The sequence below is a fragment of the Diabrotica virgifera genome, chromosome 3, assembly GCF_917563875.1.
Source record: "Diabrotica virgifera virgifera chromosome 3, PGI_DIABVI_V3a".
In the NCBI taxonomy this organism is placed as follows: domain Eukaryota; kingdom Metazoa; phylum Arthropoda; class Insecta; order Coleoptera; family Chrysomelidae; genus Diabrotica; species Diabrotica virgifera.
Genome location: NC_065445.1, coordinates 204,849,670 through 204,875,159, shown reverse-complemented (window position 1 = coordinate 204,875,159; position 25,490 = coordinate 204,849,670). Strand labels below are relative to the sequence as shown.

The 25,490-nt window shown below is 33.6% G+C and overlaps 1 protein-coding gene across 2 annotated transcripts in view; it reads right to left on the bottom strand.

The window, feature by feature from the left end:
• Positions 1-25,490, bottom strand: part of LOC126882331 (cytochrome P450 4C1-like) — a 214,924-nt gene that overhangs the window by 125,443 nt on the left and 63,991 nt on the right. For both annotated transcript variants that reach the window (XM_050647206.1, XM_050647207.1), the window contains one exon: positions 23,870-23,996. In XM_050647206.1, coding sequence (XP_050503163.1) covers positions 23,870-23,996 — 127 coding nt within the window. The remainder of the gene's footprint in view (positions 1-23,869; positions 23,997-25,490) is intronic.

Here is a 25,490-nt window from a genome sequence, read left to right as displayed (position 1 = left end):
TACTAATAATCAAATAAATAATAATGATAATCAAATTAATGTTTCTTCAATGTATACAGTATCCTCAAATTTCGAAAAATATGACTTTGATAATAAATATCAACCAACGGATGCAGGTCCGTATCAGGTATTTTTGGAACATACCGATAAGAATCTTGGTCGTCTTTTTCCTATCAGAATTGGCTTTTATTTACAACAAGTAATTGAATTTAGAAATGATGTTATTGATATTCATTCTGTAGGTTTAAAATGTGCTAAGGTAATTTTTAGAACATACAAAATCGCTAATTTATTAGTTAATCACGAAATACAAACAAAAAACAAGTTGATTGTTTATATTCCAAAATTTTTCATGCATAAACGAGGCATAATACGCGGCGTTGATACCTTTTTTACTGAAGAATACTTAAAAAAAGCAATTAATTCCATAGTTCCAGTGGCCGAAGTGCGAAGAATGAAAGGAAAAATTATAAACCCTGAAACCAAAAAAGAAGAATTTGTCAACAGAAAATTGGTAGCAATAAATTTCAAAGGTAATAAAATTCCGTCCTTTCTTAACCCGCCGTTACACGCGTCTTCTATTGTGACGTGGTTGCACGCGTATGAGCGTCGCCCTCACCTACATAAATTCGACTTATTTCGAGAAAGAATGAATGTCAACATGTATAAATATAAAATGGATTGTACTCACATATTATAGAAAGTCTCGTAAACCAATTTTTTTTATTAATTTAACAAAACAAAAGTAAAAATAATATAGATCAAAAGCAAGTTTTCTTAATTTTCAATTTCAGCAAGCCACTGAAGAAATTAACGTTCTCTACGCGAATTCATTTTACTAAAAATACAAATTAAAATTAACAACTGTTCTGAAGCTATTTCTTTGTGGCATTTATGTAATTAATTATTAATATTTTGTATTTTGATAACGACGTCCGAGGTGGAATTCGAAACGTCAATAAAATCAATTTTTCAAGTTGAACTGTGGCTTATTTCCCAATTAGAATAGGTAAATTTAAAAATGGGTTCTTAACCAGTGGCGCACCTAGAATTTTCCTCTGGGGGGAGGGGGTTTGCTTGGGCATCAAAAGTTTTTTGTATTATTTGTGAAAGACAAGTTACATTTTCCTACCTTCTTTTGTATATATTTCTATATGCTCTGGGTGGGATTTTAACCCCCAAACCCCCCTCGGTGTGCCACTGTTCCTAACCTAATCCAAACAATAATATTTTAATTAAACCTACCTAAATATTAAATAAAAACCTAAAAGTTTCTTTGAGATAACAGAAACGTGATTTCACCGTGACTGCACGCGCAGTGAGGAATTCCCTCACTTGAAGAGGAATGTCTCTTCTTTCAACTATCACACAGCACACTGACCGCCTGAAATATTCTATAACTTTTTCATACCCTCACATGAACCATGCTAAAGGCATTCCTGGGTGCTTAAGGTTATCGTATTAGTTTACACAATTTAATTGCTTATAAACAAATATGGTGACGGATTCCCTCATAGCGCGTGTAATGGCGGGTTAATATAAATATGGTTAATTTCCCCGTAGAACCATACATCCATCCAGTTGTCCAATGTGTAAAATGTTTACGTTACGGTCACAATATCGTTTAATGTAAAGGCAAATCTCGTTGTTCTCGATGTGCAAATGAGCATTCTTCCGCTGAATGTAATTCCGAGTTGCAAATGTGCGTTCACTGTAAATCTTCTGATCATCCTTCAATTTCAAGAGACTGCCCAATGTACAAAAAACAACATGACATAAAAAAAGTAATGGCTTTCGAAAATAAAAGTTTTAAGGATGCCGAATTATCGATTAACAATCCAGCTTATGCCAAAATTAATACCAACAAAAGGTTTGATATATTAAATAATCTTGAAAACTTTCCCGATTTAGCACCAGCAAACAAAACAATTTATTATGCTCCTTTAAATAAACCAAAATCAAATTCAACCGCATTAAAATCAAAAACAATTAAAAGGCGAAGAACTGAGACTTTTTCTCAGACTCCAAGCACTAGTAATTCAGATTTAGAAAATTCCCATTAAAAAAGACAAATGTCTCTTCCTCCATATACACCCCCTCCACAACAGAATAATTTCATGTTTTGTCGAGATAGACTTATCTCACAGATATATTCATTAATAACAAATATAATTAATAATCAAGGAAAATTTGAATTAAATAAGATCGGGGACAATATCATTAAAATATTCGATAATAATGAAGATAATTTAGAATCCATTCTCACAGATAGTGAAAATGGCTACTAAAAATATTACAGAAAAACTAGCCATACTACAATGGAATTGTAGATCCATTTATAGTAACAAAGGCAGTCTTATGCATCATATTAACAACTACCGTACAGATATAATAGTTCTATCAGAAATATGGCTCACATCCGGTCATCATTTTAGACTTAAAGGATATAACTGTACCAATAAATGTTGTGAAGATGGTTACGGTGGCCTAGGTATTTTCATCAGACAGGGAATAGATTACCAAGATTCCGAAATTTATAATAATTTCGATGACAGTATAGAAGCATGCGCAGTTTTTTTGAACAAAATTAATATCTCATTTGTATCAATCTATAGATCATCAGATGTTAGAATAGAAATAAATGACTGGATCAACCTATTCCTTCAGTTTAATATTGCAAAGACTATTTTTCTGGGAGATTTTAATGCTCACCACGGTATGTGGGGGCCAATAATTGCAGATGACAGAAATGGTAGAATATTAGTGGAGGCCATCGATTATTGTGAAATAATTACATTAAATGACGGAACACCAACAAGTATATCCCCAACTAATAATCATTCAGCCGTTGACTTAACTCTAGTATCTCCCCTCTTAGCCGACCGTATAGCTTGGTCAGTAGATTCAGATTCATTAGGTTCAGCTCACTACCCAATCAATATAGAAATTCAAACCAATCCCTCCTCCTTTGTCATCAACCCATCAACAAAATGGAATGACTCTTGTGCTGACTGGTCTGTTTTTGGAAATATTTTTGAATTAGAAATTAGTGAGCTCAATAATTTAGGTAGGAATTCATCTTCAGTAGACAAAATCGAATTTTTCCTCAATGCAATCACGGTCGCAGCATCGAAATCTATGCCTATTAAGAAATCTTTCACACCTTCTGTACCAAGGCCTTATTGGTGGGATGAGGAATGTTCTGCGATTGTTAAAAAACGAAAAGAAACTCTCAGCGAGTTTAAAAACAAGGTAATTTTATCAATTATCTACAATATCAAAACATTTTTGCTAATGTCAAACGTACGTTCAAACTTAAATAAAAAAATAGTTGGAAAATGTTTTTGAATAAATTAAATAAAAACACTCCTCTGACTGAGACATGGAACACTGTAAGATCTATTTGCAATAAACACCATCAAAAAAGAAAACCACAATTAGACGAAAGCCTTATTCAAAAAGTTATTGATACATTGGCTCCTTCATCTGCTGCAGGTCCAATTTTTAACGGCAACATTAATAATCAATTTCACTTCCATCAAGACTCAGACACCCTTTCAAAAAATTTAAGCTTTGCGGAATTAGAATTAGCCTTAAAAAAATCAACAAATACTGCACCTGGACTTGACGGATTTACTTATACGATAATAAATAAATTGCCTGAAAGTGGTAAACTTCTTCTATTAGAAATTTTTAATGATGGGTGGTTGAAACAAGAATATTCCGATAGTCTTAAAAATATAATTGTGTGTCTTCTAGCGAAACCTAAGAAATCACCTGACTTACCTTCGTCCTACCGACCTATTTCATTGTTATCGTGTATTACAAAAACTTTCGAAAGGCTTATAAAATTTAGACTCAAACATTTTGTCGAAAACAGATCAATTTTACCAAAAAATCAGTATGGATTTCGTAGAGATGGTACAATTGATGCAATCTCCCATTTAGTTACAGATGCTCAATTGTGTCTATCAAAAAATAGTTACATGTTGTGTCTTTTTGTGGACCTTAAAGGGGCTTATGATGTGGTAGATTTGTAAATATTATATTCAAAAATGGTAACGTCTGGTATCAATAAAGAGTCTCTATAAATATTTTAAATTTGTTTGCTAATAGAAAAATATTTTTGCGAGATAGTCATAACGTTTTACATGGTCCAAGAGTACTTCACAACGGGCTTCCGCAAGGCTCTATTTTAAGTCCCCTTTTGTTTAACTTATACACTGCAGACTTGCATGATTTGATGAGCGATGACATACAAATTATTCAATACGCGGACGATTTATGCATTTATGTCACCCATAATACCTATCAGTACCCACAGATATCAGTTAGTCGATAATTTCTCTATAGGTAAATACACTATTCCTATCGTAAAAGAATATAAATATTTAGGTATAATCATAGATAGTAAACTTCTATGGACCAGTCACATTAAGTATGTCAAACAAAGATGTGAAAAGGAAATTAATCTTCTGCGCTTCCTCTCCAACAGAGCCGCGGCGCGGATCAACAAATTTCCTTAATGTTCTACAAGTCTTATATTCGCTCGATTTTGGATTATGGGTGTACTCTCTATGGTTCTACCTAAAGTACGAACCAACTTACTCTTGATCGAATACAATATAGAGTTCTGAAAATATGTTTGGGTGCCATGGCATCTTCACCAAATCATGCCATTCTGGCAGAGTCTCAAGACTTCCTCTTAGTTTTCGAAGGCAGTTTTTAGCAAATAAAAGTCTATTAATAGGTGTTACAACAGTGATTTGATCGCAAAAATTAACTTTCTTGTAATTGAGAATTTGACAAATCATTATTGGAAAAAGAAAAACTCTCCTCCTTTGGCAGATGCATTTATTGATACAAACTTATTTCAAAATGATATTGTTAAACTTAATAAAATACCATTGTATGCACACAGTTTCGATTCTATAATTGACAAACCTATCACCATATTCCCTCGGTATTCAGATTGTAATATCTTAAACCAATCCATGATAAAATCCATTGTGAATGGTCTCGGGTCGAACTTAACTAAAATATATACAGATGGGTCAAAAACGGAGCTAAATACAGGTGCGGCATTTTTTGTTTCAAACATAAATCATATTGAAAAGTACAGAATCTCAAATTATTGTTCCATTTTTACCGCCGAGTCCTTTGCTATTGAAGAGGCACTAAAATGGTGTGCAACTCAAACATGCACGAATGTGGCAATAATTTCAGACTCAAAATCAGCATTACAAGCTATTAGCGGTCACCCAATAAACCAATTCCGAAATGCCTTAATTTTGAACGTTAAAAAATTAATTATGGATCTTAAACAAAATAATGTAACTGTTTCGTTTATTCGGACGAAAGGACACTGCGGAGTCGAAGGTAATGTAATTGGGGATATAGCCGCAAAAAGTAGTCACAGTTGCGACCATATTGACAAAGTATTTAATTTAAAAGATTTGAATAATGCTCTCAAACCTAATATCAGAAGGAAATGGGAAACTGATTACAAACGAATTGCAAGTAGATCTACAAACCATTATTTCAGAATTCACCCTACACTTCCCAAAAACATTCCTCATTTCACCTTTAGTTATAATAGAGCACAAATGTCAGTATTGACTCGTTTAAAATTGAACCATGCTCGCTTTTCATCTCACTTTTATAAAATTGGAATACTTAACTCTCCTGTCTGTAGTTGTGACAATGTATCCATTGGTGATCTAAATCATATATTTCTAGAATGTTCCCTGAACTCTCAATCTTCTTCAATTCTGCATCAAGAACTAATTCATCACGAGTGTTCATTGCCACTAAATATTACAGCTCTCCTTTCTTGCTCAGATAAAGCGGTACTAGATTCCATCATTAATTTTATCAGAAACTCAAAGCGGTATAGTTTAGAAATAAATATGAAATCATTTAATGTAATTAAGAATTTACATGTTTTGTGGCAAATAGATTTTGTCTGATGCCAGGATCTCTCACACACACACACAACTTTTTGTTGGTCACTTGACGATAAAAAGTAATAAATATAAAGTTATAAGAAATTTATTTTGCTACATTTTATATGCAATTAAATTTTCTGTATTGTTGCTAGTTTACGAGATAGAGCGCGAAATCCCTTTGCACCCCTTTTTCCAATATGGCGACTGGGGGACAAGGGTGGTGACCCCAAAAACTTGAACCTAAGCTTCTACTGACCCCCCTACATAATAAAAAAAATAAAATTGGCTCCTCTAAGAAATGCTACCCTAAATGTAACATTTCAATGGACTACTCTAGTCCGAATATAATTTTATTTTTTTATACCTCCTGAACACTTTTATTTAAAAAGACGAAAACTGGTGCGACTATTTATCTTCCAGAGATAAATCGACTCCATCCATTGTAAATTTGTAGCACCGGTCATAGGCGTCCGTTTTGAGTAGGTCAACGGTTATTTTATCGCATAACTTTATTATCTTGAACTTTTAGGCATTTTTGACATTAGATTATTAGATTATGTCTTGTATTAAAAGTTGCTCTTGTTTAAGTCGGTAAATACACCATTTATTTTTTTAAAAATTTTCAAATTGAAAAAACGATTTTACGAAAAAAAATTTTAAATCTATTTTTCTAGAAAATGGTGCATCCTACCGATTTAAACAAGAGGACTTCTTAGTATTAGAATAAATCATCAATAAGCCATTTAACTGTACAGAGTACTTGCCCACGATTTCTTGAAACCCGATCTCATCAACAACGACCCGGTAGGGGTGCTAAAAGGAAGACAACAGTCAGAGAAGATTGCGTTCTCACTATTGCTGCCTTGCAAAACCGGTCGGGAACTGCTAGAATGCTCCAAAGGCTTGTTCAACAAGTTCAAAGACAATTTAACAGCATTTCTAATATTCAACTACGGTTAGGAGAACAAGATTTGACAGCTAAAGGGCCATTATTTACTGCTGCTCACAAAAGATGTAGTCTTGCATTTGCCCGTGAACGCTTCAATTGAACAATAGACGACTGGAAAAAGAATTGTTTACTGATAAGTGTAGAATATTAATTTATGGTAAAGATAGTCGATATAATGTCTACAGAAGGACTGGAGAACGTTACGCTGCCTGGACTCGGTCACACCGGGATATTTTTCGTGGTCGGTCAGTAATGTTTTGGTTATGGATTTTTTTGAGGGACACACGGATCTCTAGATATTTAGAGGCGCACATTAAAAGAACGGAGATACATAACGCCGATTCTACATCATGTGATGCCATACACTGGATTTATTGGGAATGGTGTTCTGCTAATGCAAGATAATGCGAGACCATACACGGCAAAGATTGTAACACGGTGTTTTGAAGATAATGGTATTCTAAAAATGGACTGGCATTCTCAATATTCAGACCTTGATCCTATTTAGCATACTTATATGGGTCCTTATAAAAAGGCATGTAAAACGTCGCATACATTGTCCAAGAACATGTGAAGGGCTTCGAAGGGCTCTCATTGAGGAACTGAACACTTTTCGGAAAAGGACATCCAGAACTTGATCAATTCGATGCCAAATCGAATGATTAGTAGCATACGGAACCGTGGTGGCAACACACATTATTGAAACGAGTGATGCTTGCCTTTTTTTGACCCTATAATTAAATCATGGTTATAACTGTAACTGTAATGATACATCACAATTTTCAATAGACTTAAAAATTTGAGAAAATATTTTTTCTTAAATTTTTCCCTGTTTTCCATTTATTACTAATGTCATATCAGATTACGTGCTACAATAGTAGCTGACTCAGTACACCATAGATTTAATTTGATATAATTAAAACAAATATAACACGATTACAAAATTTATTAAATTTTATGGGTGGCTCGTTTTTTGTGACGAGAAGTATATATTAAATTCAACTAAGCGTTGAAATTCAATCGCTTTTTATCTAATCTTTTAACGTACTAAAAAACTTGATCAAAAAATCGATATTTTTTACTTAATCCTTAACCACTGAATGAGGTATGCAATACGGCGCCGAAAATATAAAATTATTTTGCGTTAAAGTAGTGTGTAATTACACCTGCTCCCAACTAGGGATGAGAAAAACCTACCGGTTATATCTTAAAACAGTTTTTTTTACTTCGCAATAATCGGTTTTTCCGGTTGTTGTTTTTGTCCCGGTTATAACCGGTTTTTTCTTTTTCAACTAATAACCGGTGAAAAACCGGATAAGTGGAAAAAATAATGCATGCAGAGAAAAAATGGGAAAATTTTTCGTTCCTCCCACGCGAACGAGAAATTTTCTGACCGAAACCCATTTGACAATACTGATGACTGATATCGATTAGTATGGAGTATTGCAAACTAAAGAGCAGTGTATACTGGGTATTGGTTATTGACTACAAAAACCAAACACCGGTTTTTGGAATAACCGGTTTTCTTGACCGGTTATAACCGCCAGGGGGCTTAACCCCAAAATGACTTTATGGTTATACATAAGGGTTATTAGACCCATGATAACCTACGGCTCGGTAACGTGGTGGACCAAGACGCAGTAAGTGGAAGCAATAAGGCTGCTAGGTAATACACAAATCCTAGAAGGCCTATGTAATAAGGGGGCCATAAAAACCACTACAGCAGCGCTGGAAGTCCTGCTGAATCTACCACCACTTCATATTTTTGTGCAGGGCGAAGCCAGATCAGTGATGCACAGATTAATCCATGGTCAGCCACATATAAGCCAGGTGCATGGTGCTGACAATAGAAAGCCAATCGAGGAGCTAAAAGCCGATATTGTGATGGGGCAGCCTATTGATGCAACAGCAACGAAATATAGTTTTGACAATAAGTTCAAAATTAATATACCAGGCAGGGAAAGCTGGAAGGAAGGTGTACCCATACAGGCTGTTGGTACCTGGTACATTGATGGCTCAAATACATCGGAAGGTGTGGGAGCCGCCATAGTAGGGACAAATCAAGGAATTCAGTTTCCGGTTAGTCTATCAAAGGATGTCACTGTTTTCCAGGCGGAAATAACGGCAATCCATCACTGCGTGGAAGAAATAGAAAGAGAGAAAGGACGTTCCGTTCAGTTGCCATCTTCACAGATAGTCAGGCAGCGCTTAAGGCATTCAATTCTCTAGAGGTCAATTCTAAGCTAGTATGGGATTATGTGAGTGCCCTAAATAAACTAGGAGATCGTAGCAAGGTTACGGTAGTCTGGGTACCGGGGCACGAGGGTCATAAGAGCAATGAAAAAGCAGATGAAATGGCCAAACAAGGCTCATCAATGCCACTCGTTGGACCGGAACCCTTCTGCGGCATTGCAAAGGCAGTTAAAAGAACGGCTACAAAAAAGTGGGTAGCTCACAAATCTATGGAATGGTGGAGGAATTCACCAGGTCAAAGACAGGCGAAACAGTGCATTACATAACATTCGCCAAAATTTACGGCAGACTTAATAAGCAAAGACAGGAAAACAGTCAAAGCCATAGTAGGTCTGCTAACAGGGCACCAGGGCCGCCGCTACCATGTGTGCAAAGTGTGCATCGCACACAGGCGGCCAACAATAGGGGCGGCCAAAAACAGGTCACTGATGATACTCCTTTTTTTAAACTGAAATAAGTTCAAATAATTAAATAGTAATGTTTCAGATAATTCTAATTCTCAAGTCTAATATTCCAAACAATAATTATTATTATTATTACCTGATAATACTAAAACGGGTTCATTTAACATTTATAGTGCTTTTTTTCGCGAATCTAAATATTTTTTTATTATATTAGATCGTAGCCCAGATATAACGCACGTAGAACAAATAAATAACCATAAATTATTGCAGTAAGATAGTAAGATGTGTTTCAACTTCAACACCAGTTCGGATATTTTTTCTCCTGAAACTGACGTAACTGGACAAGGTCTCTTTGAATTTATAGAGAATAAACTTGGAGAATTAAATATAAATATTATGGATAATATACGTGAACAGGGTTACGATAATGGAGCCAATATGCGTGGTAGACACATTGGATTGCAGAAAATCGTCGATCAATTTTTATTCCCTTTTCTGCACATATGTAGTTTAAATCTGGTGGTGAATGATGCAGTAAAATTAAGTTTTGAGTGGGTGGAATTTTTTAATACTGTACGTACAGGAACTATATGTATTTTTTTCTTCTTCGAATATTTGAAGGAAAATTTTATTAAAGTACCTTCAAAAGTGGACATTAAAAGCATTGTTGGACATGCGATGGGAGAGTCTTACCGATGAAATCGCACCATTAAAAATCCAGATAAGTAAAATATATGATATTTTAGAAGAATTTCAAAATGATAACAAAAGGGATATCAATTTGGAAATTCAATGGATAAACATATTCAATTGTGCAATTGTGAGAAAGCGTATAAAACCCTTTATGAGAGCGCATAAACAGCTCTGAGACTGACATTAGTGCAACCGATTTATATGAAGAAATTAATTAGCTATTCAATTATATGTTACCGCAGAAAAACGGCCTGGTAATATTCTCGAATACATTTACGAAATAATATTACATTTTAATTTACATTTTGAAATAACATTTCCAAACTTAACTATAATCGTACGTATATTCCTAACTCTACCCTTTACTGTAGCTAAGGTTGAGCGGTCGTTTTCAAAACTTAAAATTATTAAAAATGATTTGCGATTTTCAATGAAGCAAGATAAACTTTCTGCTTTAGCAATGTTATCTATAGAACATGAAGTGTGTGCGACATTGGATATTAAAAACAAAGACATTGTCAAAATTTTTCCCGAAACGGAAGCCAGAAAAGTTTGTTTTTAGTTTCTTTATTAGTCCAGGAACTGAAGCTTTTCACCTCGCAATTTTTACAGAATGGATCGATTTGCTTGAAAATTTGAGAACAAGTAGTGGATAGTCCAAGGATTAAAATCTATATGATGCCGAAAGGCGCTTTCACCATGGGGGTGGTTGCCACCACATCCCGGGGGTGGAAATTTTTTATTATATTTTGACCGCAAAAGTTGATAAAAATATTCATTCTTGTTTGCTAATAGAAAAATATTTTTGCGAGATAGTCATAACGTTTTACATGGTCCAAGAGTACTTCACAAAGGGCTTCCGCAAGGCTCTATTTTAAGTCCCCTTTTGTTTAACTTATACACTGCAGACTTGCATGATTTGATGAGCGATGACATACAAATTATTCAATACGCGGACGATTTATGCATTTATGTCACCCATAATACCTATCAGTACCCACAGATATCAGTTAGTCGATAATTTCTCTATAGGTAAATAAACTATTCCTATCGTAAAAGAATATAAATATTTAGGTATAATTATAGATAGTAAACTTCTATGGACCAGTCACATTAAGTATGTCAAACAAAGATGTGAAAAGGAAATTAATCTTCTGCGCTTCCTCTCCAACAGAGCTGCGGCGCGGATCAACAAATTTCCTTAATGTTCTACAAGTCTTATATTCGCTTGATTTTGGATTATGGGTGTACTCTCTATGGTTCTACCTAAAGTACGAACCAACTTACTCTTGATCGAATACAATATAGAGTTCTGAAAATATGTTTGGGTGCCATGGCATCTTCACCAAATCATGCCATTCTGGCAGAGTCTCAAGACTTCCTCTTAGTTTTCGAAGGCAGTTTTTAGCAAATAAAAGTCTATTAATAGATGTTACAACAGTGATTTGATCGCAAAAATTAACTTTCTTGTAATTGAGAATTTGACAAATCATTATTGGAAAAAGAAAAACTCTCCTCCTTTGGCAGATGCATTTATTGATACAAACTTATTTCAAAATGATATTGTTAAACTTAATAAAATACCATTGTATGCACACAGTTTCGATTCTATAATTGACAAACCTATCACCATATTCCCTCGGTATTCAGATTGTAATATCTTAAACCAATCCATGATAAAATCCATTGTGAATGGTCTCGGGTCGAACTTAACTAAAATATATACAGATGGGTCAAAAACGGAGCTAAATACAGGTGCGGCATTTTTTGTTTCAAACATAAATCATATTGAAAAGTACAGAATCTCAAATTATTGTTCCATTTTTACCGCCGAGTCCTTTGCTATTGAAGAGGCACTAAAATGGTGTGCAACTCAAACATGCACGAATGTGGCAATAATTTCAGACTAAAAATCAGCATTACAAGCTATTAGCGGTCACCCAATAAACCAATTCCGAAATGCCTTAATTTTGAACGTTAAAAAATTAATTATGGATCTTAAACAAAATAATGTAACTGTTTCGTTTATTCGGACGAAAGGACACTGCGGAGTCGAAGGTAATGTAATTGGGGATATAGCCGCAAAAAGTAGTCACAGTTGCGACCATATTGACAAAGTATTTAATTTAAAAGATTTGAATAATGCTCTCAAACCTAATATCAGAAGGAAATGGGAAACTGATTACAAACGAATTGCAAGTAGATCTACAAACCATTATTTCAGAATTCACCCTACACTTCCCAAAAACATTCCTCATTTCACCTTTAGTTATAATAGAGCACAAATGTCAGTATTGACTCGTTTAAAATTGAACCATGCTCGCTTTTCATCTCACTTTTATAAAATTGGAATACTTAACTCTCCTGTCTGTAGTTGTGACAATGTATCCATTGGTGATCTAAATCATATATTTCTAGAATGTTCCCTGAACTCTCAATCTTCTTCAATTCTGCATCAAGAACTAATTCATCACGAGTGTTCATTGCCACTAAATATTACAGCTCTCCTTTTCTTGCTCAGATAAAGCGGTACTAGATTCCATCATTAATTTTATCAGAAACTCAAAGCGGTATAGTTTAGAAATAAATATGAAATTATTTAATGTAATTAAGAATTTACATGTTTTGTGGCAAATAGATTTTGTCTGATGCCAGGATCTCTCACACACACACACACACAACTTTTTGTTGGTCACTTGACGATAAAAAGTAATAAATATAAAGTTATAAGAAATTTATTTTGCTACATTTTATATGCAATTAAATTTTCTGTACTGTTGCTAGTTTACGAGATAGAGCGCGAAATCCCTTTGCACCCCTTTTTCCAATATGGCGACTGGGGGACAAGGGTGGTGACCCCAAAAACTTGAACCTAAGCTTCTACTGACCCCCCTACATAATAAAAAAAATAAAATTGGCTCCTCTAAGAAATGCTACCCTAAATGTAACATTTCAATGGACTACTCTAGTCCGAATATAATTTTATTTTTTTATACCTCCTGAACACTTCTATTTAAAAAGACGAAAACTGGTGCGACTATTTATCTTCCAGAGATAAATCGACTCCATCCATTGTAAATTTGTAGCACCGGTCATAGGCGTCCGTTTTGAGTAGGTCAACGGTTATTTTATCGCATAACTTTATTATCTTGAACTTTTACGCATTTTTGACATTAGATTATTAGATTATGTCTTGTATTAAAAGTTGCTCTTGTTTAAGTCGGTAAAATACACCATTTATTTTTTTAAAAATTTTCAAATTGAAAAAACGATTTTACGAAAAAAAAATTTTAAATCTATTTTTCTAGAAAATGGTGCATCCTACCGATTTAAACAAGAGGACTTCTTAGTATTAGAATAAATCATCAATAAGCCATTTAACTGTACAGAGTACTTGCCCACGATTTCTTGAAACCCGATCTCATCAACAACGACCCGGTAGGGGTGCTAAAAGGAAGACAACAGTCAGAGAAGATTGCGTTCTCACTATTGCTGCCTTGCAAAACCGGTCGGGAACTGCTAGAATGCTCCAAAGGCTTCTTCAACAAGTTCAAAGACAATTTAACAGCATTTCTAATATTCAACTACGGTTAGGAGAACAAGATTTGACAGCTACAGGGCCATTATTTACTGCTGCTCACAAAAGAGGTAGTCTTGCATTTGCCCGTGAACGCTTCAATTGAACAATAGACGACTGGAAAAAGAATTGTTTACTGATAAGTGTAGAATATTAATTTATGGTAAAGATAGTCGATATAATGTCTACAGAAGGACTGGAGAACGTTACGCTGCCTGGACTCGGTCACACCGGGATATTTTTCGTGGTCGGTCAGTAATGTTTTGGTTATGGATTTTTTTGAGGGACACACGGATCTCTAGATATTTAGAGGCGCACATTAAAAGAACGGAGATACATAACGCCGATTCTACATCATGTGATGCCATACACTGGATTTATTGGGAATGGTGTTCTGCTAATGCAAGATAATGCGAGACCATACACGGCAAAGATTGTAACACGGTGTTTTGAAGATAATGGTATTCTAAAAATGGACTGGCATTCTCAATATTCAGACCTTGATCCTATTTAGCATACTTATATGGGTCCTTATAAAAAGGCATGTAAAACGTCGCATACATTGTCCAAGAACATGTGAAGGGCTTCGAAGGGCTCTCATTGAGGAATTGAACACTTTTCGGAAAAGGACATCCAGAACTTGATCAGTTCGATGCCAAATCGAATGATTAGTAGCATACGGAACCGTGGTGGCAACACACATTATTGAAACGAGTGATGCTTGCCTTTTTTTGACCCTATAATTAAATCATGGTTATAACTGTAACTGTAATGATACATCACAATTTTCAATAGACTTAAAAATTTGAGAAAATATTTTTTCTTAAATTTTTCCTTGTTTTCCATTTATTACTAATGTCATATCAGATTACGTGCTACAATAGTAGCTGACTCAGTACACCATAGATTTAATTTGATATAATTAAAACAAATATAACACGATTACAAAATTTATTAAATTTTATGGGTGGCTCGTTTTTTGTGACGAGAAGTATATATTAAATTCAACTAAGCGTTGAAATTCAATCGCTTTTTATCTAATCTTTTAACGTACTAAAAACTTGATCAAAAAATCGATATTTTTTACTTAATCCTTAACCACTGAATGAGGTATGCAATACGGCGCCGAAAATATAAAATTATTTTGCGTTAAAGTAGTGTGTAATTACACCTGCTCCCAACTAGGGATGAGAAAAACCTACCGGTTATATCTTAAAACAGTTTTTTTTACTTCGCAATAATCGGTTTTTCCGGTTGTTGTTTTTGTCCCGGTTATAACCGGTTTTTTCTTTTTCAACTAATAACCGGTGAAAAACCGGATAAGTGGAAAAAATAATGCATGCAGAGAAAAAATGGGAAAATTTTTCGTCCCTCCCACGCGAACGAGAAATTTTCTGACCGAAACCCATTTGACAATACTGATGACTGATATCGATTAGTATGGAGTATTGCAAACTAAAGAGCAGTGTATACTGGGTATTGGTTATTGACTACAAAAACCAAACACCGGTTTTTGGAATAACCGGTTTTCTTGACCGGTTATAACCGCCAGGGGGCTTAACCCCAAAATGACTCTATGGTTATACATAAGGGTTATTAGACCCATGATAACCTACGGCTCGGTAACGTGGTGGACCAAGACGCAGTAAGTGGAAGCAATAAGGCTGCTAGGTAATACACAAATCCTAGAAGGCCTATGTAATAAGGGGGCCATAAAAACCACTACAGCAGCGCTGGAAGTCCTGCTGAATCTACCACCACTTCATATTTTTGTGCAGGGCGAAGCCAGATCAGTGATGCACAGATTAATCCATGGTCAGCCACATATAAGCCAGGTGCATGGTGCTGACAATAGAAAGCCAATCGAGGAGCTAAAAGCCGATATTGTGATGGGGCAGCCTATTGATGCAACAGCAACGAAATATGGTTTTGACAATAAGTTCAAAATTAATATACCAGGCAGGGAAAGCTGGAAGGAAGGTGTACCCATACAGGCTGTTGGTACCTGGTACATTGATGGCTCAAATATATCGGAAGGTGTGGGAGCCGCCATAGTAGGGACAAATCAAGGAATTCAGTTTCCGGTTAGTCTATCAAAGGATGTTACTGTTTTCCAGGCGGAAATAACGGCAATCCATCACTGCGTGGAAGAAATAGAAAGAGAGAAAGGACGTTCCGTTCAGTTGCCATCTTCACAGATAGTCAGGCAGCGCTTAAGGCACTCAATTCTGTAGAGGTCAATTCTAAGCAAGTATGGGATTATGTGAGTGCCCTAAATAAACTAGGAGATCGTAGCAAGGTTACGGTAGCCTGGGTACCGGGGCACGAGGGTCATAAGAGCAATGAAAAAGCAGATGAAATGGCCAAACAAGGCTCATCAATGCCACTCGTTGGACCGGAACCCTTCTGCGGCATTGCAAAGGCCGTTAAAAGAACGGCTACAAAAAAGTGGGTAGCTCACAAATCTATGGAATGGTGGAGGAATTCACCAGGTCAAAGACAGGCGAAACAGTGCATTACATAACATTCGCCAAAATTTACGGCAGACTTAATAAGCAAAGACAGGAAAACAGTCAAAGCCATAGTAGGTCTGCTAACAGGGCACCAGGGCCGCCGCTACCATGTGTGCAAAGTGTGCATCGCACACAGGCGGCCAACAATAGGGGCGGCCAAAAACAGATCACTGATGATACTCCTTTTTTAAACTGAAATAAGTTCAAATAATTAAATAGTAATGTTTCAGATAATTCTAATTCTCAAGTCTAATATTCCAAACAATAATTATTATTATTATTACCTGATAATACTAAAACGGGTTCATTTAACATTTATAGTGCTTTTTTTCGCGAATCTAAATATTTTTTTATTATATTAGATCGTAGCCCAGATATAACGCACGTAGAACAAATAAATAACCATAAATTATTGTAGTAAGATAGTAAGATGTGTTTCAACTTCAACACCAGTTCGGATATTTTTTCTCCCGAAACTGACGTAACTGGACAAGGTCTCTTTGAATTTATAGAGAATAAACTTGGAGAATTAAATATAAATATTATGGATAATATACGTGAACAGGGTTACGATAATGGAGCCAATATGCGTGGTAGACACATTGGATTGCAGAAAATCGTCGATCAATTTTTATTCCCTTTTCTGCACATATGTAGTTTAAATCTGGTGGTGAATGATGCAGTAAAATTAAGTTTTGAGTGGGTGGAATTTTTTAATACTGTACGTACAGGAACTATATGTATTTTTTTCTTCTTCGAATATTTGAAGGAAAATTTTATTAAAGTACCTTCAAAAGTGGACATTAAAAGCATTGTTGGACATGCGATGGGAGAGTCTTACCGATGAAATCGCACCATTAAAAATCCAGATAAGTAAAATATATGATACTTTACAAGAATTTCAAAATGATAACAAAAGGGATATCAATTTGGAAATTCAATGGATAAACATATTCAATTGTGCAATTGTGAGAAAGTGTATAAAACCCTTACAGACATAAACAGCTTTGAGACTGACATTAGTGCAACCGATTTATATGAAGAAATTAATTAGCTATTCAATTATATGTTACCGCAGAAAAACGGCCTGGTAATATTCTCGAATACATTTACGAAATAATATTACATTTTAATTTACATTTTGAAATAACATTTCCAAACTTAACTATAATCGTACGTATATTCCTAACTCTACCCTTTACTGCAGCTAAGGTTGAGCGGTCGTTTTCAAAACTTAAAATTATTAAAAATTATTTGCGATTTTCAATGAAGCAAGATAAACTTTCTGCTTTAGCAATGTTATCTATCGAACATGAAGTGTGTGCGACATTGGATATTAAAAACAAAGACATTGTCAAAATTTTTCCCGAAACGGAAGCCAGAAAAGTTTGTTTTTAGTTTCTTTATTAGTCCAGGAACTGAAGCTTTTCACCTCGCAATTTTTACAGAATGGATCGATTTGCTTGAAAATTTGAGAACAAGTAGTGGATAGTCCAAGGATTAAAATCTATATGATGCCGAAAGGCGCTTTTACCATGGGGGTGGTTGCCACCACATCCCGGGGGTGGAAATTTTTTATTATATTTTGACCGCAAAAGTTGATAAAAATATTCATTCTTAGCAAAAAATGTTCTATACATTTTTTTGATAAAATGAATAGTTTTCGATTTATTCGTTATCGAAAGTGTTAGTTTTATATCGAAAAAATTAGTGTTTTTCAATAATATACTAATTTACGGTTCACTCAAATTTTGGCGTAGAAAAAATTTTCTCAAACCAATTTCTTGGGAATTAAATAACCTACAATTTCATATTTAAACATTTTTTCGTATCTCTGATGGTAATCTTTCTATTCTGAAGAAATCGACATTTTTACCAAACTACAAAAATTCGTTATTCGCTTTTAACTCCAGTTTTTTAAAAACTAATGTTTATAAGCCAGTCAAACTTCTACAATCTATTAATAATACATAAGTAAAGAAGAATGAATAATGCCAATGACTAAAAACACCGCTGACTTACATTATTATGCTTCCAATTAGATTTCTCCTTTTTTTTTCAAAAAAATATATTGATTATTTAACCGTAACTTTTCTTAGAAAGATTTTTTATCTTAGAAAGTTTGACAAAAAATAATTTTGTAGGTTTTTATAAGATCTATAAGCCTAATAATATTAATTCGTTTTAAAATCCTCAGTCGCAAAAAGAGGTGACTTTGAAAGGGTTGGTAAAAGTGGTTTTTGCATGTTATTATAAGTTTTAATTATCAATAACTCACTTGCTGTAGTAAAAATTTTGCAAATCAGTTTCCTGAGAATTAAATAGTCTACAATTTCATATTTAAATATTTTTTCGTATCTCTAATGCTAATCTTTCTATTCTGAAGAAAAGGCCATTTTTTCCAAACTACAAAAATTCGTTATTCGCTTCTAACTCCATTTTTTTTTAACTAATTATTCTAAGCCGGTCAAACTTCTAGAACCTATTATGGTGGAGTCACTGAAGGTGGATATGAGCTATTACCTCCGATTTCGTTGAACCTCCATCAATTTTCATAAAAATCGGTGAGTAGTTAGAGAATACCTCAAGGAACAAGGGTGACATGATGCCAACTTGCGCTTTTACCCTGGGGGTGGATGGCACCCCTTCTCGGGGGTGAAAATAATTTTATTAAAAATAATACCATAAATCGATAGAGGGACAAATTCTAAGTAAAATTTGTTATATAAAGTTATTAAAATAAATCAAAACTTTTTGAGTTATTAAACATCAAAGATTTTAATATATGAATGCGAAATATTGAATGCGAACAGTTTTATATAGGTGAAACATCAAGACCATTAAACGTTAGAATAAGTGAACATCAATCTTATATTAAAAATAGAGAATTTGATAGATCTTAAATATGTCAACACGCATGGGATAATGAACATAGAGTTCAGTGGAGAGATTCAAGTATAGTCCTGAAAGAAACAGATAGTAAAAAGAGAAAAATCAAAGAAGCGGCTCTAATTATGCTAAACGAAACCAATTGTGTCGCAAATTCCTCGGTGGAATGCAGTAGGATGTGGATACCCATACTGAAAGAGGAAGTCAATAGAAAAAAATACCACAATTAGTAAGTCAATAGTCGAGTTAGTACATATTTTATATTTTAGTATTACTTATATACCCATGTATTATTGATATTATTTATAATTTAAACAAAATTATAGTAAAGTCAGAATTTGGTATTAATTTTGAGAGTAAATTAAATGTAAGACCAAATACTTACGATGTCGAGATAGTATCACGAGGTTTTTCATGGTTTTCCCTCGTGATTTACTATGAGATCTCTAACGCGAGAATTTTAATGTCACCGTTGCATGTGGTTGTCTTTTTAAAGACAGATCACATGCTATGATTTTTTTGTGACGGATATTCTTGAGTTGGGGTTGATTTCATGTAATCGAATGAACTATCTTTCAGTAAAGTCGTCCCAGGAACGCAACTCATAAATATTGGCAATATCATTTTAAAGTCTTCTACTTTAAAATGTATCATATGTATCTGAATTGCCGATATAAATGAGTCAAATTAAATAAATTATTAGAAGAATTTTTTTACTAAGCAACAACATTTTTGTTTATATTAATAGTATTTTGTATTTTTACAACGGCACCCGATTTGGGCGTCGAAACGTTAATAAAAATCATTTTTTAATAATATTGTGGCTTATTTCCCATTCTAAATAGTTAAAATTGTAAAAATGCCACAAGAAAATAGCTTCAGAACAACATCAAAGATTTTAATTTTTCGTGAGAAAAATCCATGTTTTTAACCGATTTTTCATAAATAACTCAAAAACTGTAAATTTTTGGAAAAAACTTATTATTACCAAAATTAAAGCTAATAAAAAACTGAATAAACTCGTTACTAAAAGAACATTCTAATGTTAATTTAAAGTGAGTTATAGGTAATTGAATACATATTTTTTTCGGCGAGTACCCAAATCCAAATATTCAATCTTAAATAACGGGAAAATTATGCATTTTGTAACATAAAGTATTAAACATTTGTCAAAGTACTTAAAAATATATATCAAATGAGTCTCCGAACAAGTTCATTGCGTTAAAAGTTTATGCACCAAAAATTTTTCAAAATTTTTCTTTTAAAAATTTTTCTAAAAAATGATGTTGTTTTTTTTTAATAACTCCATCAATTTTTACGATATCAGGTTCACCTAAAAACCATTTGAAAGCAAATTTCAAGGGATAATAAAACAAGTTAAATTTATCCTTTTAAACCTCTTAATTTTTTAAAAATAAAAGGTTAAATTAGTCCCGGTTATATGGTTGTCGCAGCAAAATTTAAGTTTAAAACGTTTCTATCGGGGTTATTTTTTACCCTAGGGAAATTGTAAAACGGTAGAAAATTTGGTACAGAAAAAACTAAAATTTGGTTATATATTATTTTTTACGTATATTAAGTATTTTTGGAGTTATTATCAAAAGAAAATGAAAATTACAATAATTTTAAAAATTCTGATTTTCTTAAATTATACCTTTTTTTCAAAAATATGCATTCTAAACCGGTCAAAATTATTGAAAGCATTACTTATACTAATATAAAAAATTCTAGTAAGGATTACTAGAAATTTTAATTTTTGTGGAAATGGCGTATGTTTTATTTTTCACTTTTTCCTAAAAAATTCGAAAGTGCTCTCTTATTTTCATCATAACTTGCTTAATTTTGATGCTATTAACTTTTACTGGAGCTCATTTGATAGGTATTCCGAAGTACTTCGATAAGTATATGACACGTATATTTTATGAAAGGCATCGTTTTCCCGTTATTTAAGATTGAATACTTAGATTTGAGTACTCGTCTAAAAAAATATACATTCAATTACCCCTAACTCACTTTCAGTTAACATTAGTTTTGTTTTTTAAGCAAGTAGTTTATTTCGTTTTTATTAGCTTCAATCTTGGTAATTAGAACTTTTTTGTAAAAACTTATAGTTTTTGAGATATTTATGAAAAATCGGTTAAAAACATGGATATTCCTCGCAAAAAAATTAAAATCTTTGATGTTTAATAACTCAAAAGGTTTTGATTTATTTTAATAACTTTATATAACAAATTTTGCTTATAATTTGACCCTCTATTGATTTATGGTATTATTTTTAATAAAATAATTTTCACCCCCGAGAAGGGGTGGAATCGACCCCCGGGATAAAAGCGCAAGTTGGCATTATGTCACCTTTGTTCCTTGAGGTATTCTCTAACTACTCACCAATTTTCATGAAAATCAATGGAGGTTCAACGAAATCGGAGGCGAAAACCTTCAGTGACTGCACTATTATTAATATAAAAATAAAGAAGCCCAAATAAGGTTAATGACTAATTTTATTTATGGTGGTGATTAGGAGGTTGCTTCGGATCACTATTTCGCTGAAAAAAGTGGGGACTAACATTTTTTTCAACATACGTCACTTAATTTTTGAGCTAAAGACTTTGTTTTTATTTCTTGAGATAGATATTTTAAAATGCTTTAAATTAGTTCGAACCAGTTATCCTCGAAAAATGCATAGTTTTTTCGTCTTTTGACTTTGAAACTACAGTATGTAGCATTTGACGAAGAAGAGCTAACATTTAATGATGTATAGCTCGATTACTATTGGTATTAAAAAAATTAAAAGCAACGGTTTTGTTTATTGTTTCAAAAGGTACATTTTTGTTAAGTAAAGTTGTTTTGATAAAACGAAAACTTTTGGAGTTATTAGCCGAAAACTTATTAACTACATTGATTTTTTCGATATAAAACTAACACTTTCGATAGCGAATAAATCGAAAACTATTAATTTTATCAAAAAAATGAATGGAAGGTTTTTTGCTTAGAATGAATGTTTTTACTAACTTTTGTGGTCAAAATATAATAAAAAATTTCCACCCCCGAGATGGGGTGACAACCACCCCCATGGTAAAAGCGCCTTTGAGCATCATATAGATTTTGATCCTTGGACTATCCACTACTTATTCTCAAATTTTCAAGCAAATCGATCCATTCTGTAAAAATTGCGAGGTTTTGTCCTATTTTAAGCTTCATTACTTGGACTATATGTGTTTGTGTTATATTATTCACGGTTTATTTTAATTAAATGGAAGTTTAAATTAGGATATACAATATACATATAATGGGCGTTGGATAATGTATATTCTAACTCTAATTGTTCAAGTATTTATCTATTTGCAACTTATAATTGTTATGCATCTTCTGCTCATTTCTTTAAATACTAGTATGTACATATTTCTAAAGGAAGGGGGGTGGCAAATATTAAGTTGCACACGGGCGGCCAACACCTCAGCGGCGGCCCTGCAGGGCACTGTAAGCTGAATAGGCACTTAAAGCTGATGGAATTGGCAGATGATGACCTGTGCAAATTCTGTAACCTGGAAGAAGAAACAGCAGAGCACATTTTATGTCATTGTGACAATCTGGCAAATGTGCGTTTCTTTGCATAAGGGAATAAAATCCAACGGCAGATAACTACATGGAAGGTTCAATCTCGAAGCTATTAGACTTTTTAAAAAGGGTCAGGCTAGATAATGTTATCTAGGACTAGTGGACCACAATAGATCTGAAAAGGTCGCAGTGGAATAGGCCAGGACGCCACCTCTCTAAATCTATCTATCTATCTACCGCCAGGTTAAACCGTAGGTAAAAAAAAACGGTATAACCGAAAACCGGTGTTTTCTCAACAACCGCCATTCCTACTCCCAACTGCTGCAATTTTAGTATGGTTTAGTCTTTGAACTATGTTGACTCTCATGTCTCTTTGTCTCTGATAACTCGTAAAGTTTTCTTTCGCTTTTAAAGTGCGTATCCATACAAGGGTGATCCGCGCTCGGTGTAGCAGCTTCACATAGTGAATAAGTTGGTGATCGCCTCTCGGCGCCCACCCTCTTCGATTCAACCGGTTTGCGGTTTTTATGTAGGGGAGCGCATGCCGTATCCATTTGAGCAGCTACACCGAGCGCGGATCACCCTTGTATGGATACGTACCTGTAGGTACCACATGTCAGTGTTTACGTTTCTTTAGTTAAAAGCAGTACATTCAGTATTCTTTCGCTATTAGTATGACAGCAAGTTCATCCAGTTGTTCTACTTTCAACATTATTTTAATCTTTTTTATTTTACAATACTCTTTTTTTTTGTAATTCAGTTGCTAAAGAATTTTGTAAGAACCTCCACAATTTTTTAATATTTGCATGCGTTCATAATTGGCTTGAAAAAATAAAGTTTATTTTATTTGGAGCAGATTTTATTCTACAGCAGTGTGAAGAATAATTCCGTAGTTGATGTAAAAAACAAATACAGTAATATAAGACGAACTCATATTGAAAAAAAAAAAAAAGGAGAATAGGCAATGGTATGACATATCGCATGTCAGAGTTTACCTCCTGAAACTTCCACGTCAGTAGTTAACGGTCAAGACCATGTTACTTATCAGTACAGAATTATTATTGCCATTTTCGATCAAAAATACTCACGGTAGATACGAAATCATCAAATATTTTCATATTTTTATCAAACTCTCTGCTTGTTGGATTTATTTTCCAAGTAAATTCCAATTGATGCAACGGATTTAGAGTCCTAATACTTGTTATTTCCATTAGTCTAAAATAAAACATATATACAGCATGATGCGAAAGTATCGAATAAATTCATTATTTCAGAAACAGATGACTTTTCATTTTTGAATTTTTGAATTTTGATCAATTTTAATTTTTGAATAGCCATCCATCTATTGCTATTCAGTGATGAGCGCGCTAATAACCGGCAAAATAACGCAAAAGATGAAAAACATAATTTATTGTGAAGTGAAAGAGATGAAACTAGTAGAGGTAAAAATGATCGGTATAAACGTATAAATTAACAGTATATTACACAGTTTTCCACCTTTAGACGTATCGGGGGAGTATGACAACTGTCACTGTGACAGAAGAATTTTATAAAATACTCCTGTTACAGACGTCTAAAGGAGGGAAACTATGTAATGTACTGTTAATTTATACGTTTATATCGATAACTTCCACCTCTGCTAGTTTCATCTCTTTTTATTTCACAACGTATTAGGTTTTCCGTCTTTTCCGTTATTTTGCCGGTCATTAGCGCGCTAATCACTTTATATGTGTTGAACATTACGTCATCAGTATTGGCGTAATGATGTAATCGACGATTTTTTAAATAGAAACCGAGCACCCCATTTAAAAGGCCTTCTAATTCTCTTTGCAACGATGTTGCAATTATTCGAATATTTATTTCTACAGGGTTAACCAAAATCATGTACTTAGTGAAGTGTGACGGAAAAGAATAGAATAAATGCATTATTTCAGAAACAGACGACATTTAAAAAAATCTTAAAAAGCGTCAATTTTAGCGTTTGAATAGACATTAATTGCTATATTGTATGTGTTACACAGTAAGTGGTCAGTGTTGACGTAATGATCTAATGGACCCTTTTTTAAATACAAACCGAGGTGACGATATATTTCATTTAAAAGGGTTCCTAATTGCGTTTGCGGGGATGCAATCATTTGAATATTTATTTCTACAAGTTCAACCAAAACTATTGATTTATTATGGCAATTTACTTATATAATGTTAAGTAATATACAATAAAATTATAAGAAATACTGAAATTGACGACCTTCAGTAGTGATGCAATGAGAAAAACAAGCTTTACTAACTTAATTTAGTTTAGTGAATGAGTATTTATTGTATTTATATTTTACTTAGCTAAATAGGTATGTAAATATTTTTGGTTAATCCTGTGGAAATAAATTAGGAGACCTTTCAAGTGAGTTGTCCCGTGATATCGGTTTGTGTTTAAAAAATCGTCGATTACGTCATTACGTCAACACTGGTGACGTATATCCTACACATATACAGTCCGTACATTACAAATACCGTTGCACGCCGTTATCTACGTCAAAGATCTAAGTTGACACTGTTACCATTAAAAAAAAATTCATGAATTCGTTTTAAATCAAATATATCACATAGTTATTGTGACAGTGTGCACAACAAAACAAATTAATATTCAATAAAAATAAATAAAACTATTAGAAATACAAAACGAGAACTAAGTTAAAATATTACGTTAAAGTA